Source organism: Aulostomus chinensis, chromosome 17, assembly GCF_037954235.1.
Source record: "Aulostomus chinensis isolate RoL2024-O1b breed Wild chromosome 17, RoL_Achi_v1.0, whole genome shotgun sequence".
Taxonomy (NCBI): Eukaryota; Metazoa; Chordata; class Actinopteri; order Syngnathiformes; family Aulostomidae; genus Aulostomus; species Aulostomus chinensis.
Genome location: NC_141336.1, coordinates 9,466,594 through 9,485,526, shown reverse-complemented (window position 1 = coordinate 9,485,526; position 18,933 = coordinate 9,466,594). Strand labels below are relative to the sequence as shown.

General features: G+C 41.2%; 1 protein-coding gene across 5 annotated transcripts in view; it reads right to left on the bottom strand.

Moving 5' to 3' along the window:
- pacs2 (phosphofurin acidic cluster sorting protein 2) overlaps window positions 1-18,933 on the bottom strand; it is an 80,103-nt gene that overhangs the window by 26,073 nt on the left and 35,097 nt on the right. For all 5 annotated transcript variants that reach the window (XM_086183252.1, XM_086183255.1, XM_086183254.1 and 2 more), the window contains exons 2-5: window positions 4,714-4,801; window positions 4,193-4,282; window positions 3,275-3,400; window positions 180-342 (exon numbers count right to left, since the gene is read on the bottom strand). In XM_086183252.1, coding sequence (XP_086039378.1) covers window positions 180-342; window positions 3,275-3,400; window positions 4,193-4,282; window positions 4,714-4,801 — 467 coding nt within the window. The remainder of the gene's footprint in view (window positions 1-179; window positions 343-3,274; window positions 3,401-4,192; window positions 4,283-4,713; window positions 4,802-18,933) is intronic.

The window sequence follows — 18,933 nt, the reverse complement described above, 5'->3', positions numbered from 1 at the left end:
AAGGGAAGATAGAAAACACTTCATACATATTTCAAGGACTTGTAAATTGTACATGTGGCCAGTTTCGAAATATACATGATGTGCAGAGCAGAGCTGCGTGCTTCCGGAGTTTGCATGATCAGTGAAAAAGAATATAATGATATTGTATTGGCAATATGCTGTTTAATTCAAAAGTGTACCGGAACATTTGATCTTCTGGCCACTCTGAAGGGCTGCCTCTTCATGATCTATTGGCTGACTGGAAAGGGAAAATATCCAGATCTCTGCCACTTTACCAAGCATGTCTTTCTGGTTGCTGCAGAGGGGTAGAACCTGGCCTCCCTCTGTAGGGTGCTGCATGACCTGACAGAAAGGAAGATAGAAGAGGCAGAGGATCACAAGAGATGCGAGACAAAGTAAAGAAAGGACATTGGATTTTAACCCCACATACAGTATCATGAGAAGCTGTATAAACAAGCATGATTTTGTTTGGTCTTGACTATGAAAGTCCTTTACATGGAAAGGCAACATAAATGAGGAACAGCTGGCTATTGTGGCCAGGGAAAAAAAAAAAAGTCTGGGGTCCCCAATTGGAATTGAGGTTTGGAAGATATTGAGCAATTTGTTAGTTTTGGATGCTTCAGTTTACATTACTGACTGTTCTAAAGTCAGTGGTGTTTCTTGGTTTTCCTTCGTGTGTTTGTGGCTCATGTATCTCATGTTTTCTTGTTTATGGTTTGGTTTTGATTGTTCTAGTCAGTTCACTTTCCTACTGTGTCTGTTTCCTGCCTTTTCTGATTCTAAACGGTGTCATTTCAGTTTATCAGTCTTCATCAGTCACAGCCCTACTCTCAGTGTATTTTGCCCAGTCGGTTCCTTCATCAGTTGAGTCTGTATTTAAGTTCAGTTTAGCATGTCAGCTTGTCTGTTGTGCTAGTAAACCCACTTTGTCACCAAGCCCTTTTCTCCTTGTGGTTTTTAATAGTTTGCCAGTTTTTTAGTTTGGTAGTTGAGCTTTTGTTTATTTTGTTAAGTAAAGATCCAAGTTTCATCCATCTTTCTTAGCATTTGGGTCCTGATTCCCAAAAGCTGACAGTGACTTTGTATAAGCAGTTGAAAATGGTATGGATCAGTTACATGTCCATCTCTGCAGGATCCTTTCAGTGATGGTGCCAACAATGATAACTTACTAACATTATAGCTGTGTCCAAAATCGCATACATCTATACTGCATACTTAGAATTTTCAAATTGAGTATTCTAAGCATACTATGTACTCAAACGCGCATTGCGCGAGTTTCAAGGGCGCAGTGCTGCCCCAGACTGCATACTGCCATGTGGCGCACTCACTGGAAATGACAACGCAATGTCTTCTTCTTCTACGCCGATTTGTGACCGGCTAGCACCACATCAGCATCAGGTGATGTAACCGCCACCTTTAGCCTGTGCTTATTTGTCCATTTTTGAAGCAGTAAAATAGCAAAATGAACGGTCATCGTGCATTGTTACGCTGACAGCACAATGTCCTCTTTCTATTGGCTGAAGATGCAATGGTATGTAGAGTTTATTTGTGTGATCTATTTAGCAAAACATTTTGGTGACAAGTCATTTTATTTTTTTCAAACCCGTGTCCACACAGAATTTCAAACTTGTCCCTGTTATTTAATGTAAAGATGACTCTATTCAAGTCAGTGTCGACCGACTCTCAACACAGCTGTCCGCTGCCACTTTTATCGATGAAATGAGTATGTTCACAGTCGCGTACTCAAAATCTTGACCGATTTTGCATACTCAATTTTCGCATACTATCCATACTTTTTTCCATTTTGAGTTGAGCATACTCAACATTTTAAGGATGTAGTGTGGAAGTATGAGATTTGGGACACACCTAATGAGTGGACAAACTATGATAAGTGTACTAGTGGCAGCTATTTGGTTGTTGACAGTAAAGGTGTTCTGACTCAATACTGACACAATTCAACTGATATTGGTCCCTATCTATCACTTTGTGCCAAAAATATGAGAATAGGGTGAAAAAAAGCAGGTTTTCCATTAAACCACACATTTAGAGCAATCCAACCATCATCCTCAACAAACAGGGCCTCAAGGCAATGACCACCAGGTAATCAAACTGGCATTCATGAAAGCTAAAAACAAAGCTCAACACTTGCTAAGAAACTTCATAAAGACACAGCAACTCAGACAAGACAGTCAGCCTTTCAAAGGTTTCTTAAATGAATTGTTGAGTTTGGAATATTGTGGTGACCATACTGTTTTCAGAAGTCTGATATCATTTTAACAAGTGCCCAGGTCAAAGAAAGAAGGGGGGCAGTTTGCATGTTCACGTGACCCCCTAAGTCAGTTGTAGCCTTGTACTCTTGGTAGGGACACTCCTGTTGAACTTGGGGGCTAATAACACCTCTCTTGCAAAACTGATCAAGTTGAGGGCATCCTCACAATTGGAGAAACCCAAAGACATGTGAAGGCCAAATCCAACAAGATGCCTTGAGTACATCAAAGCCACTTGTGCACCCAAAAAAACACACAAAAGAGGACCACAATTCTTTCTGGAAGAAAAGATTTCAGCAAACTGTGTTGTCATTGAACAAAGATGTGATCTGATGATGGTCTTAACGTAGGGGTTCTCAAACTTTTCAAACCCATTTTATCAAAGTAAGGGTGCCAGAGACTTGTAAGCCCCCCCATACTGTGACTCAGAGAAAAATGTCTTATTTCAGGTAGAAAACAAAAACAGCACATGCTAACAGAGCTAAATCTTTACATGAACTGTGTGTAATATGTTGAAGGAGAGACAATACTACTACATCTTAGCAACAACAGCGAGAGACATTTCTTTTTCCAACTCTATGTCCCTGCCTTTTTTTCCCCTCCCAAGTGCATATTTATTTCCTTCTCTCTGTTGCTGAGGTCTTATTAGCTCCACTGAGCTTTCTTGGTCCTATGGGAACTTGTTTGTGTATTTGCATCATCCATCTACACTGAAAAAAAATTAATCTATAACAAGTCACTTATTTATAGCTTCTGGGTTTTCTTACACTGTAATGTGGGATAATATTACTTTATATCTTCATCTAAAGATATTGAAATATTAGTAGATAAACCTCCCTCCTGTCACACTTTCTAGCAAACCCACCTCCAATGCCCATGAATTTGAGTCCAGTGTGGAACAGTGTATGATAGGAGGATGCAAAAGTGAGGATGCAATCTTCTCTTCCCAACTGCCCAGAAAGTATAGAGTGATAATAGCATCAATAAGTGTTCACTGTAGGTCATACCTCAGCCATATCAATGGATCCCACTGCAAGAGTCTTGTAGCCCAAAATAGTTCGATTCTTGTATCTCTTCCGCCGTTGGAGCATGATCTGCAGCTTGTTTCCTTCTCGTTTGAGAAAATGTGGATACTGAGGGAGCAGGAAACAAAAAAATTAAAAGCTTAAATAACTTTTACGTTTGGCCTTAAGGTTATGTTTATGACTTTCTGCATTTGTGTTAATGTCAAAAAAATTGAAAGATTTAACCCACTACAAAATATTTTCAGTGCATCCACGACAGACTTTCAATAAGCAGCAGTCCCCACTTGACATAATTTGCTCATTAGGGACATTTATATTGAAATATCATAAATATTTTGGTTAAGACACCCTTCTCAATCATTTTAAAAACAAGATCTTGGACACAGTATCACAAATCTTAATCAATAACAAGTTTTTAATAATTATAATCTTTTACAATCAAAATTTACATGATAGGCTTGGTGAGTAGGTGATTAAGAGAAATTAGTTCCTGACCATTGACCACAAACAGCTGTTTTAGTAACATGTTGAAATTGTTGTAGACAGAGCTGTTCTCCCATCTTCAAGAGGTAATAGTTGTCTCAGGGGAAGTCAGAGAGCAATGAGACCAACAAACACATGGGCAGTTTTAGTCTTTTTATGTGCTTCACTGACAGTATAAAATATGCAGAATATTGCCAGATAATGAAGAAGAAGAATTTAGCTACACTTGACATCTGTGAACACGTAAGAGCAAGTGCATCTCAAAAAAGTACATCATGAAAACAAGAGAATACTTCATTCATTTTCACTGGAAGGTTGAAAAGTTTTCATATTAAAAATCAATTAACCTACAAATTTATTTATAAAAACCGCAAATACATTGAAAATGATTTATTTTGACGGAGCACTGTGTCTTACCTGTAATGAAAATGTGAGCGCAAGATCCGTCTCCACAGACCCACTGGGTGGCAGCACTATCTCATGGGACCTCAAAACCCTCTTTGAGCCCTAGGGAAATGGGTTAAATTGAGTTAAAGCACACTTCCCAGACAATGATTCTGCTTTTCTGCAGCTTTCATTCACCCTGCAGCAACAGTGCAAGAGACATGACATATACCAACATGTTTTAGACTAACAGGAAAAAGTCTGTTACATTGAAAACAGTTTAATAGTGGCTACTACTGCGCGCTAACACAGGTTGGCCAAATAACCAGATAGTGTAGTCAGTTGTTTTCAGTTAAAACAAATCCCTACAGGTAGATATACACACTATTTGTGACATAACAAAAGACATGGTTACCTAAATGCTGCTTTAAGTGGACAGAAAAATGGTTGGCACATAAACCAGTGTGGCACTCAAGACAGGTGAACTTACTGGGCTTGTTTATGTTTGTTTGTATGTGTAGCAGGTTTGTGCTTGCCTGTCCTGTTGTGTATACCTGGATTTTTACAGCGATGACCACAGAGATCAACTCTTTATCGAGTTCTCTCATCACTACCAACTTCTTCAAAGTAAGACTGCAGAGTCTGGAGAGAGAGAGAATAAGGACAGTAATCTTTGCTTATCAGCACTTGTGTTTTCTAACTTGCACAAACAAAATGAGTAATTCATGACACATAATCTCTTTCACACACACACACACAAGTACGCACTGTGTTTTCATAAACAGTTACGAGTAAGCAGCACAAACAACAGCAGAGAATCATCAGGTTGTGGTGTTTACCCTCTTCATCGTACATGACAAGTTTTGTGAGGTCTTGAATTTTGAAAAAATTATAATTGTCTCTTTCTCTCTCAGTTCCATTTTCCCATCAGGCCTCCATAATATTGTTGATCATTTTTCATTTTTAATGGCCTTATTTAAATAAAAGGTATCCAAAATGTCAAATACTTATCCTGTGGCGAGATGCAATGAAAATGACTGGGAGCAATGTCTAGTGTGTGAACTCTATTTTTCATGTCCATTTTTTGACAAAGACCAGGAAAGAACGGGGTGAAATTTACCACTTTATCAGTCAGACTTTAACCAGCATTGTTAGGACTCTCACAAACCTGTCAGGATTTTTTGGTACACTTTCCCACAAGATAAAAGTGGAGAAATAAACGGAGATTGCCTTTTCAGCCACTCTTTTGACTAGATTATTCAAGAGAGATGCTCAGAGCAAGCTAAGGCAAACAATGACCATTTGGCTCTCCATTTTACGACAAAATTAGACATTTAGACATTTTCTGTTTGTTAAAGTTCCCTCACTCCTGAATTATTCTAACAATATTGAATGTGGTTAGGCCACAGGATTTGCTGTTCAACAAAAACTGAGGTTTAAAGGAATGCATTAAAAGATGTGGGTCAAAAATACCATGTAAGCTGGAGGAGCTTGAAATATTTTGAGGGCTGAGAGGAGCAATCCTGTGAACACAACATAGCGACACCAATCACCACTGGTGACCTTGGGTGTAATCTAACGGTGCTCCTATTTTGAGGAAGAACCAAGTAACAAGAAAACAGCAGTTGAGGGCTTTAAAAAAACAAATGGTTTGCTGAGTGACATACGTATTACTTTGTGTTCAGTAGCAGGGTGTAAACCGTCCATGAGAGAAAGGAAAACACTGAGACAGAGTGAAAAAGCAATAACAATGGCACATTTGAAGAAGTCCCCAGGAGTCTGAAAGAAGACCTTTCTCCTCAATTGTGGCATGACCGAAGAAATCCCAGGAACAATGAACACATCACTGAAGGTTCACATTCTCCTTCGCCTGCATTCACATTGACAATACCCACCATTCATGCCATCCTTTTCTTGTATTCTACCGTGTTTGCATCAAGCTCACAACAGCAACTATTCCAGCTTTGTAAGGTGGCTTCTTGTCAGTTTGCAGAGCTAAATCACATTTTTCTGCTGAAAGTCATAATTTTCATATTTGTTTTTTATTCCTTGTAGTGGGTTTAACATGCTGTGAGCAGTCCAGGAACCAATATGCTGAAAAGGCGTAACTCTAAAATGCTATTTCCAATGAAACACTACTTTACTTGTAAAAGGAACTATGTTGACTCATTTGCCTTTGGCTGGTGGTTTAAAATCCTAATGGTCAAACAATATAGCAAAGCAGGCATTCTCCCTATTTTGGTGGAAAAACTCAAATAACTCAACTCAACATCAGTTGTAAAGTATCTGTGTCTTGTCTCTCTTTCCTTTTAATTCTGCCAGCCAGTTATTTATCCTTACACTCCAGTTTCAGCCATCAGCATCGAACGTAAAAAACTCAAGTGCAATGCGGTCAGCTGAGACAACTGGATGCTGGGAGACCTACAGCTACCCAAGAAGCAATCAGTGGCCTGAATAAGTTTTCCATATTTCACACTCCTGCTCTTTGTAGAGGGAAAAGACATCCACCAATCATTAAGAGGCTTCACTCATGAAAAAGAAGACCAGAGACACTTGACCGCATAGAAATTGTACAGAATGTGATGTCAGTGGTGTGCCAGGAGATGAGTGATTACATGGATAAAAATGAAGAATGAACACTGCAGGTGGAGCAGTTTCCAACCACAAGCCATTGCCCCAACTAAAATATATAAACAGACTTATTGTTGCAAAAATGCACTGCACAATGGACACCTTATTTTATGGTATATTTTTTCAGGTTTATTTTACATAAAACCAACTGTTCAACAATATCTTTGGAATGAATGAGGAGATTATCTCCAAATTTGCCAAAAATGTCCAAGGAGACTCAAGGATTCCCTGAAAAAATTGTCCATCAAAGATCACCGTCATTAGCATACATCACGGAGGGCTAAAACAGCAATGCTAAATTACTGTACTATTTAAAAAAAAAAAATTATTCCATTTTATTGTTTTGGTTTATTTTGTTTTGATAGTCAATTTCACTTTATATTTTTGAGTACATTTTAGAGCCAGTATGGCTTTATTTTCACTTTAATAAACAGGTTGAATCAATTACTTTTATTAGGTTTCAGTATCAGTATTTTAAGTACCTGTACTTCCATTTGAGTGATGCCTGTGTACTTTTACCAATTTTTGGAATTTTTAAAAATCATAAATGTTTTCATACAACAGCAACATCACTTATGCACAGATTTAATAAGATTAGACACTGGGGGAAAATATTATGCTTTATTACATCATAGCCAAACTTAATTGTGGCACTCTAATAATGCTGACGAGTTGGAGGTCTTTCCTACACATGTCCAGCCAAAGATAGTTCACTCAATGATGCACTTGACTCCCAGGTGAAGAGGGAAAAAGCAAAAAATAAATTATTCCACAAGTTTTATAAATCCACAGACTTGGTTTGAACTAATGAAGATGTGACACTGTAAGAAACAGTTTGCCTCCACCATTAGCCTGAGGTTCACAATCCACACACAGTCCTAACACTAAAGCTGTGTATTCCAGCTTTCTATTAAAAGCCACAGTTTGTAAATTGACAAATACAATGAATTAGGTAACATTGAGCAGGAAAAGACACATAAAATCCAAAACTACACTGTGAAATGTAGGTCAGCATCTTCTGGTGGGGCCTTTACATGGTGGAACATAGCTTCCACATCTGCGATGGTAGCCATCGGTTCTTGGGGAACCTTGTGATGATGCCAATCAGGAAACTGGTGAGGTCTGGCCCCGAGGCCCCGGCCCCGGCCTACAGTTGCTCATCCTCAACGAGACCTGCAGGATAGTGACTACCCCTGTTCACTGGCTCTATGCCCTCTTTGGCATCACTCCCCCCGGACACGAAGATGCATCAGCTGGGATGGTCTTTTGAGTGAAAACTTTCTGTAGTTCTATGAAGTTGCAACCGTCTATGCTACTCACTTCCAAGCCTGTTACAACATGAATGTGAACAGTCTTTTGTTTTCCCATGGTTGTTAGAATGATGTTGATCTTTCCACGTACGTTAAGCTCATTCAGAAGCTCTTTGTGCAAAAGGTGGCCAGACTGCCTGGGTCTAAGACTGCATAAGATGTAACCACCTTGTTCCCCTTTTTTTGCATCTCAGGGGCAGTGGGGGACATTGAATCCAAACGGACCATGTTCCTGTTGTGAGCTGTGGCTGCAAGGCTGCTGGGGCCAGTCACGGTGGGAATCCCAGAACACGCTGGTGGACACCAGAGGTGAGGGGAGGCATCAGGCTGAAGAAGGAGGCCTACAGGGCATGGCTGGTTTGTGGGTCTCCAAAGGCAGCCGACCGGTACTGGCAGGCCAATTGGTGTGCAGCCATGGTGGTCAACAAGGCAAAAACTCGGGCGTGAGAGGAGTTTGGTGAGGCCATGGAGAATGACTACTACTAGCAACTTGCCCACACTGTTTACAGTGGGGACGGGGGGCTGCTGACGTCAATCGGACAGTGGAAGGAATACTTTGAGGAGCTCCTCAATCTGCCAACATGTGTTCCATGGAGGAAACAGAGGGGGGGGGGGGGGGGGGGTTGCAACATCTACAGGGCAGAAGTTGCTGAAGCAGTGAAACAACTCCGCAGTGGCAGAGCTCCGGGGGTGGATGAGATCCCCCCCTGGGTATCCCAAGGCTCTGGATGTTGTATGGCTGTCTTGGTTGATGCATTTCTGAAACAATGCATGGACATTGGGGGCAGTGCCTTTGGAGTGGCAGACCAGGGTGGTGGTCCCCATCTTTAAGAAAGGGGACAAGAGGGTGTGTTCCAACTATCTGGGATCACACTCCTCAGCCTCCCTGAAAAGGTCTACGCCAGGGTACCGGAGAAGAGGGTCAGGGCGATAGTCGAACATCAGATCGAGGAGGAGCAATGCGGTTTTCGTCCCAGCCGTGGAACCATGGATCAGCTCTTTACCCTCACTAGGGTGCTAGAAGGGTCATGGGAGTTTGCCAAACCAGTCCACATTTCTTTTGTAGACTTGGAGCCGACCTCATCTGCTCATTCCGTTCTCACCTGGATTCTTAACTACAACTCATCTGCAATCAAGCTCCTATATATGCTTCTCCTACCCATCATTCATTCCCACATTATTCCTCTGTATTGTGCATAACTTTCCAGCACTCTTGTCTGAAATGTTGACCTCTACCTCTAGCCTAACCCCCTAGCCTTACCCCCTATCAAGGTAAGAAAATATTTTGGGGGCAATTTTTGCCCACGTGGTCTAAAAAAATGGAGGCTTTTTTTTTTTTAATGATTCGGGGCCATGGAAAAATTGTAGTTAGAGTTTGGTTATTTTTATGGCCCAATTGATTACTTGGCCAGCAGATTTAATTGGCTGATTATAGCCATTAGATCATGTGTGTGTTTGGGGGAGTTTTGGGAGGGTCTGGTGGAGGAAATGCCACTGCCATGGGTGGGTGTGTTGGTTTAACTGGCTTAACCAAGTAGCAGTCCTTGATCTGATGCAGCAGGGCAGCCTAAGGTATGATATGTAGTGAGGAGCATTGTCTGGATGTGAGAAGTGGGGGCACGCACCTTTGTGTTCATGTAATCAGCGCAACCTTGTTAATAACGCCTGGCAAAAACTTGGGGGCAAAATTGGCCCCCGGAATGTGGTTGTTTGGGGCATTCTTGGCGAAATTGGGGGGACAAATGGCCGTGGCCATTTGTAATTTCTGACACTGCCCCCATGATGTCACAGCCTTTCGTTTCTTGGGCACTAGCTCTGTCACTTTAAATTTGATCTTCTGCTTGTTTGTGGCTGTTTGGCGCTCTGCTGTGTTGACTACCCTGCTTGAATTTATAAACCTGCAATTGTCCTGTTATTTGGTTAGTTGAGGGATGACTGCCCGTTTCCCTGCTGACGTTTTTGTGAAGAGGATTTTGACCTGTGTGATCTGTCCTGTCAAACCTCCAGTGAAACAGTGATTTGAGCAAAAGGTTTTCCTATGAAACTCCATAATTACCAGAACCTGTTGAGACTAATGCCCCTGATCCTCTGCCGCATGCCATATATCCCAGTCCCCATTCTCAGAAATAACAAGATGCCATTTTGCCCTGCTATTCAATGCTGCCATTCTAATCATAATAAATTCATTTCCAACACTCCATCTTTTCCCAGTGAGTTACATTTGGGTCCTGCGTGCATCCTTTTCACTTTCCATTTTGCCATCCATTAAACAATATGTGCAAAGGAGAAACTGGTTTGCCAAGGGCATACCATGTGACATTGTTGATTCACTGGCAGGCAAGGGATCCATTCTCTGATTTGGAAAAAACACCTGCAAAAGAACCTAAAGGTTTCTCTCAGTCTATTGAACAACAGAATTTTTTAAAAATACACACAATCTTCTACAGCTGAGGAGTCGTTTCTGAGTCTGAAGACATGTTCCCATGTTTTTCCCATTGTGAGTCACAAAGTGAGTCACAGAGAGAGAGAGAGAGAGAGAGAGAGTAGGATCACTGGATAGAAATATGGAACAAGACTGGAAGATGTGGGATTTCAGAACCTGTGAAATTAGGTCACTTGAGCTGTGTGACACAGCATTCAAACACTGGGAAACAAATACTAGCTTACATGAGAAGACAAGCAAGGTCAGATTTTACCTTATTACACATGATGATAATCAGATGTTAGATTACAGCCATAGGTGGCACGGTGGTGCAGTGGTTAGCACTGTCGCCTCACAGCAAGAAGGTACCGGGTTCGAGTCCAGGCTCGGGCACGGGATCTCTCTGTGTGGAGTTTGCATGTTCTCCCTGTGCCTGCATGGGTTCTCTCTGGGTACTCTGGCTTCTTCCCACCATCCAAAGACATGTAATTGGGGACTAGGCTGATTGGATACTCTAAATTGACCATACAGTAGGTATGACTGTGAGTCAGTGGCAATTGCTGTAAGACTGCAAGGGAAGCTCAGCTTCCCCTAAAATATCACCAATAAAAGTAGTGAAACATGTACTGCTGTGTGTACATTTCATTGACTAAATATACACTAGAAAGCCTTCATCTTTTGTTCAGAATCAGCTACATATCACAGGTAACCGGCACAAATTCCTTCTCATTCATCCCTGCAGTGCCACAGTGCTTTACACAGTAGGATGCTCAGCTTCTACGGACTTTAGTGGGGAAGCGTAGAGCGGGTTGTTCCACTGCAGCGAAACTAGACAGTCATTGGATAAATGCTGGGCTTTGTCCCCCCAGAGCTCAGCGCCTCTGGGGGTCTATGGGGCAGTGGGCTGGCCCGGACACTCAGCTTCTGCATGATGATTGGATGAGCTGTCTGAGGCGGAATCATTTTTTGCTTGACAGCTACATGAGTGAATCAAAAATCTTGAAGAATAAACATCCACCAGACCATTTTCCAAGTTTTTCATTCTGTTGTTCTGAACTGATTCAGAGACTTTACCAATATATTATAACAATATTCAACATTGTTTGTGCTAAGTTTTCACTAAGAGCTTGGTCTTAAACCTTCAAACTCATTCTACTCCTGAGGACAAAGAGGAAAAGGGTCAGATTTAAGTGTCTAAATGTTCCCTGAAAAGTTGAGTCTTCAAATATCTTTTAAATGTAGGAAGGGACTCTGTGGATCGTATGGACTTTGGTAGTTCATTCCACCATTTGGGAACAACATAGGAGAAGAGTTTGGCTAACTGCCGACCTGTACAGAGTGTACCCCGCTTCTCACCTGAAAGCCGCTGGGATAGGCTCCAGCCCCCCCACGACCCTCAACAGGAATAAGCGGAAGAAAATGGATGGATAGAAGAGTCTGCCTAGAGATTTAGAGCCATGCTGGGCTTACAAAACTATCCAGATTACCCCCTGGAGGAATATATGCTTTGATAAGTGTAGTAATTTATAAAGCATGATATTCAAGTGCTGTGTTGTTGCTCAGTGGACAGAGTTTGGTATAAGTCCAAGGTGATCGTGATTTCTGGTGATTTATGGGTACAGAAAAAGATGCACCATCCTTAGAAAGAGAAATCCACAAAACCTTTCTGCACTCCAGAAAGGTTGTCCTTGCGCACCCTCCATTACCTTTGGTCTCTTGAACTGTTGGTCTGCAGTCAATGAGACAGAATTCATCAGTTCACTCGCTCTGTTGGACAAGGTGTTTGACTTAGTGTCAGAAATTAGCGAGGGCCACGGGCCATTTCTGCCGTGCTGCGTGAGATTATGGACCGCTACTTGGTTAAACCAGTTAAACCATCCGCCCACCAAAGTCAGCAAAGTCACAGTTCTTCCACCAGATCCCCCCAAAACTCCCACAAACACGTTGACGAAGACATAAACCCTGCCAGCAACGATTTTGAACACCTTGGTCTTACTGACAGTTCCAGAGACCAAAGGTAATGGAGGATGGGCAAGGACAACATTTCTAGAGTGCAGAAAGGTTTTGCAGATCTCTCTTTCTTTGGATGGTGCATCTTTTTCTGCACCCATAAATCACTGCAAATCACTGTCATCTACAAAAATGAGTATAACAACTTTTTCCCCACTGAACACACCTGTGTACACAAAGGTTTTAGTAAAACTGTTTTAAAAAGCTGAATTGTTCCGTCTCCATTATTATTAAGCAAGAGTTATCCATCTGGTTTTTGGTTTTATTTTCCACATTCAACCAGCTTTTATGTTGCAAAGAGCCAATAAATACTCAAGACAATTGCAAGGTCATTTGACTTGGTGATGGAAAGCTGATTAAAGCCAGATGTTTCTCAATGCTTAACTGTTCATGAATACATAAATGTTTGCAGCCCAATCAAGACACAATGATCATTACAAAGCAGAAAAGTAAAATAAACAATGAAAATTGAACAAGCTTATTTTTAAAGCAATTGTGAAAAATTTGGAGAAATGCACAAATCCATACTGATATCAATCATGTTTTTAAATTATTGGGGCACTTAACGTACCCCTGGAAGTGTCAAGCATTTACCACCAACAGGCTTTTTTGGATTTTCATAGCTCTGGATATTTCTTAACCTTAACCACTTGTCTCTTTTAATCCATTATTATAATAAAATTTAAAAAAGACTGACAGCAAAAGGGGAAAAGAGGACATTCAAGTAAAGATTTGGTAAGATCTTTTTTCCAGGGGCAGCAACATTGGAAAAAAGGATAGCAATTCAACTGTGCAAATTACTGATATCATCACTCAAACATGGAAACCAGTGTAAATCTGAGCATAGGAATGATCATGTGATTAGACTACTACGCTGATTAAAGCATACGAATGACCTACCATTGATAAATGGCTGAAAATAATCATTTGAATGCAACATCCCAATATAATGTGGTTTTGGAAGCTTTGCTCCTCAAATTTATGAAATGGAGAAACATAACCTGGCCAAGAAGAAGAACTTCTCTGACTGGAAATTGAAACCTTCACATATGCTATCAAATGAACCAACAACAAGTTTTATCTGACATGACTGAAAATTGAAATAAAAGGAAGCCAAAATACACTGTTTATACTGAAATCACTGCTACATGGTCAGAGGTCAATCAAACACTGGTGAATATTTGAATAGTATTTAGTATTTTAATACTAAATATTTTATATTACACCTTTGAACCCAATTTCAATTCAAAAAATTCAGAAACTGGGTTTTCTTTCAGAGGCTGAAAGTGTTTTCTCACCTATCTATTATGGTGAGATTCTTATTATCTGCTAAAATGTACTCTCACATTTGAAATACTCCTTAACAGCACTTGATTTCCATTCTGTCACACTGAGCTGTATATGTGAAGATAAATAGCTACAAAAATACCTAATTTATATTAAGTTTGACTTAAACACACTGTTTCATGGTTCCAACCCATTGCAGTTCATTGCACAAGGCTAGGCTCCATCTGGCATGTAGTGCAATATCCTGTTTATCTGGTCTCTGGTTCCAGTTTTGGCAGTTTCCAAAAACAATTCTGTTTGGAAATGAGTAAAATGGAGTCAAACTTAGTAGCTTAACGGAGAACATAAACCTCAATTAAAATAAGCTCCTTAAGTTATCTCTTCTAATGGCCAACTCATATATGACACAGAACAAAACAATGAAAGATCCAACAAGACACAGGAGGTAGATGGGGGAATAATATAACTGCTGCACATGACGGATATCGATCTGTTCTACTAACCAGAACCTTTGTTTCAGGAGAGTTGGATCAGCTCAACCAAGCCCTCGCCATCAGGATGCTCGGATGAATCAACACAAACAGATACTCCAGGAATTGACAAATACTATCCAATCCTTTGCCACCAGAGTTGCCCGACAAGATAACCAGTGAAGTTAAATTACTATCCACCTCACTATCTCTGCAGCCCAGCCCCACTCTGGCACCTACCCCAGTTCAGCTCGCCCCTAAAACACAACCCCAGCTACACACTCAAGTGCTATGATGGCGATTTAACAAAATGCCAATGTTTTCTTATCCAGCGTTCACTAGAGTTTCAGCAACAGCCCCTTACATATTCTACAGATGGATCAAAGATTGCTTATCTTATGAGGTCACTCAAAGGTGATGCATCAGCTCTGAGATTGTCCGTTCTTCAATTTGTTCATCTTTCGCTGATTTCACCACCGAGTTGAGGAAGGTTTTTGATCACCCCGTTGGGGGTTCTGATGTGTCCAAATGTCTCTTGGCTTGCTTGGCTTAGCCCTGAACATTGACACTCGTCCACATGAGCATTTTAGGGAGAAAGCTAGCCTTAGCTGTCCCACGCTAGTTTTTTTCATCTAACCCTCTCCCCACTCTCTCCATGAGAATGAACCCTGAAACTCTTGACCTCAAATTGGGTCTCTGTTCCTCTCCATCCTAGTCAGGTATTTAGTCCATGCACCTTGATCGGACTCGACTCAACTCCGACGAATGTAATTGCAGATTCCAGCTTGTTTGTATTATGGCCAGAGCGGCCACTTCTTGGTTACCTGTCCTTGGCCAAAAGACCAGGCTCGCAAGTAAAACTGGGGGTGCTAGCAAGCCAATCACCTTCCACTACTTTCCGGTCAAGAATGCAGCTCAACACTACATTGAGTCGGAACAACCAGTACCTTCCCCTAACAGGTTTGTTGATTAGCCATACCTGTAGATGTCAATGCTCTTAATGGGAAATTACTAGCATGGGTAACAGATCGTACCAAGCCCCTCTGTCTAGTACTTTCTGGTCATCATCGTTAAATTATACAATTTTACGTCATCCCCTCCTCTCATGCCCCCATAGTCCTCAGACGGTCATGGTTAGGACTGCACAAGCCGCTTATTAACTGGGCCACCTGGTCCGTCATTACCTGGAGCCCCCACTGTCAATCTACCTGTCTCCTGTCTGCCTGTTCTCCTATAGAGGTTGCCATATCCCCATAATCACTGAAACCCTTGACATGTCTATAGTCCCCTCAGCTTATCATGACTTGGTGGCATTCTTCAGTGAGTAACACGCTCTCTCTCTCTGTACTGCCACATCATCCTTATGCAATTATTTGCTTCCTGGAGCCTCCCTCCCCACTAGCTGCTTGTACTACCTATGCTGTCTTGAGAAAGAGTCTATGGAAAACTACATCCATGAGTCTAGCTGCAGGCATCATAACTACACCCATAGCGTGCCTCTCATCTCACTTACTTCCTCCTCCACTCCTGAGGACTCCTGAGGCTGAGGCAACCTTTGTTGAGCTCAGGAGGTGCTTCACATCTACTCCCATCCTTCCTTCCAGGGGGAAATCTGGATAGGATGGGAGTAGATGTGAAGAAGCCAGGTGTAGGGGCAGTCCTTTCCCAGCGGTAAGGGACTGACCACAAGCTTCTTCTCATGCCGTCTTTCCCCAGCGGAGAAGAATTAAGACATTAGGAGCCAGGAACACCTGGCAGTCTAACTTTCCCTGAGTAAATGGCAACACTGGCTTGAAGGGGTGGAACTCCCGTTTGTGGTTTGGACTGATCACAAAAACCTCTCCTACATTCAAATAGCTAAATGGCTTAACTCCCATCAGGCTCGTTGGGCATAATTCTTTGGTCATTTCAACTTCACTCTCACCTACCATCCCAGATCCAAGAACCTCAAACCCATATATTATATATACATATACACATATATTCCCAATGCTATTCCTAAGGGGCAGTAATATGGTACATAAAGAAGATAAATCAACACTGAGCAAACACATTTATGCATTTTACACCTCTGAAACTTGTCCGCAGAGAAATATTTTCACCATGTAGATGAAGACAATGTCTCAACAGTATTTTTTCAATGCTGAGAGTATACACATGAACTCAAACTTGACTGTTGTATGTTGTTGAATTCTTCATTCAAGGTTAACATCACTTTCCTAAAAGCAATTGCTTGTGTATTTTCAATGCAGGATCTTTTTAATTGTCTCTTAAAATGACAAGGCCAAATGCTGAATTTCTAAACACTATGACCCAATTCAAGTGGAGAGGGGTTTCACAGTGATGATGAGGCAGTCTTTTCCTGTTTTCTTCCCTCCTGTGGGTTGGTGGGAATTATCCTGGTGATGTGAGATGTCAGGAAGCCTTGAGATGGAGGGCAGGGGAAAGGAGGGTTGCCTGGGTGGGATTGGATATATGCCCAGACTGCTGCCTTCTCTCTAGAGCAAACCACTGTTCTGACATCACTGTGCTCACACTAACATCCCTGAGGTTGCAAGTTTGAGATTGAGTGAGTTTACATGAAGAGAGACCAGGAACAGAAAGAGAAAAAAAAGAGGGTGATGACTGATAAAAGGGTGAAAACAGAAAGGACTTCCACAGTCCGAGGCCAGTGCAGCAATTTATTTTACGAAGCGAAAACCAGATATGACAGCTTGTATTTCAGACTTTGATTTCAGAAGCTGACTTCTGCCAACCCACACCTCCAAATTTTTGCATCTTCCTGCAGAAGTATATACACAGCAGGGATGCACGGATAAAACTTTGACAAGGAAGGCTATTTTACCAAGGGACTATTACGACTGGCCCTGTTATGAATAAGGAGCAGCTCAATATCTGTTCATACATGCGTGTGCCCTCCATCACGATCGACAGCTATTTCAGCATGAGGACGCATGACACAGAATCCAAATTCAGTGATAGTTATGGTACATGGGTTTGCAAGTGAGAGATGTCTGCTCAACTCAGGAAATTTCAAATTAAAAATTTCCAGAATGCCAACTCTCATCACTGATAGAGCAGACACCACAAGTCACCTGGTTTTCCATAACAAAGTGTGCCAATGTGGATTTGAAACTGTCCACACATTGGTCTGATAAGCTGCCTGGCGTGAATGAATGCAATGGCAAATATTTTCTGTTTCTGAACCAATCCTCCCCCTTCCATGCTCATTACAAACCCCCAAAAGTGTGCCAGGACTCTGCCCATGTGCCTCTGCCTCTGCATCTGAGCTAGTCATCCACACTCTCTGAGTAGTGTTTATCACTTGCGTCCATAAATTTTTATCCCTGAGCTCAAGGACAGTCTAAAGGGAAGCACTAGGTACGTCTTGAGACAAGTATTTCCTGTATGGTGGCTGAATGGGAAAGTAAGAGCAATGTGAAGGTAAGTTAAAGTACATTAATGTCAGTGTTCTACACTTCGCCATCAAGACTACAGCATAGGTACAATTGGCATCATACCTTTTGGCTTTCTGTTGTTTTAAGTCTCCTGGCTACAGGAAATGGCAAAGCTCCAAAGCAGCTAGCAAGCTAGCAGCCCATACAATGAAAATGTTTGAAGATTTGGATTGTAAAATAACTTGCGGTTGCTCAGTTCTTTCAATTAATAGTTGTGAAAACATCAACAAATGAATGTTATTTCTTCTCAATGTTATTTTGCGTTATTGCATCCTGGGGTAGCAGCCGCCACAATGCTTATGACTGGCTTAAAGAAATACAAAAAAGCTGGAGTGTATGTCTGGAGTAGAAAGATAAGTTAATAAACACTTCTCTCCTGCGCTGACAGAGCAAAAGAGTTTAATGAATGTTCAACACAATCTAAACGATTTTTCCGGCTTTAGCCACCATTTTTAGAAATACATGAAGGAATTCTGCAGAGAGGCATAGAAGCCCTGCCGCCAACTTGCATTAGTGGTGTAAATGCTACAGCAAGACACCAGCACAGATGTATAAACAATAAATTTTCCCTCTTTTCCACCATGAATCCTAAAAGTTGAAGAAAAAAAACTGCCACCTATTCACTCACCAGGTAATAAGACACTTCAAACTTGAGCTACATGATTTTGAGGACAAAAGTCAGCACTGATGGGGTTAAAAAGAGATGCTTCATCCTGTAAGATATTACCAACTAAGCCACGAGGCTGACAGGTAATGTAAATGTCATCGTCATCATCATAATGTACTGACTGAAATATTAAATATTACATAAAAAGCCTCCTTCAGCATAGTACAGCCCACACAGAGGAACAAGCATATTACATTCACAACACTGTAAAAAAAAAAAAAATAGAAAAATGGTAAATGACTGGCAGCTAAAGCTGCCAAAGAAAAAAAAATGTTGAATTAAAAGGTAAAATATCCTAATTTAAATGAAGTGCAAACACATTAAATTTACAGAAAATTTCATTCAGAGTTCTGCAGAAAAATACTGATCGTAATAATTGAAGAAACATCTATAAAATAACAAACACCTTCAATAAAGTGACAATGCTGAGGGTTCTGCAAAAAATACCATTATTTTATAGATTTTTCCTAAATTATTACGATCAAACATCCTCAACAAACCTTAAATACCACCTTTAAA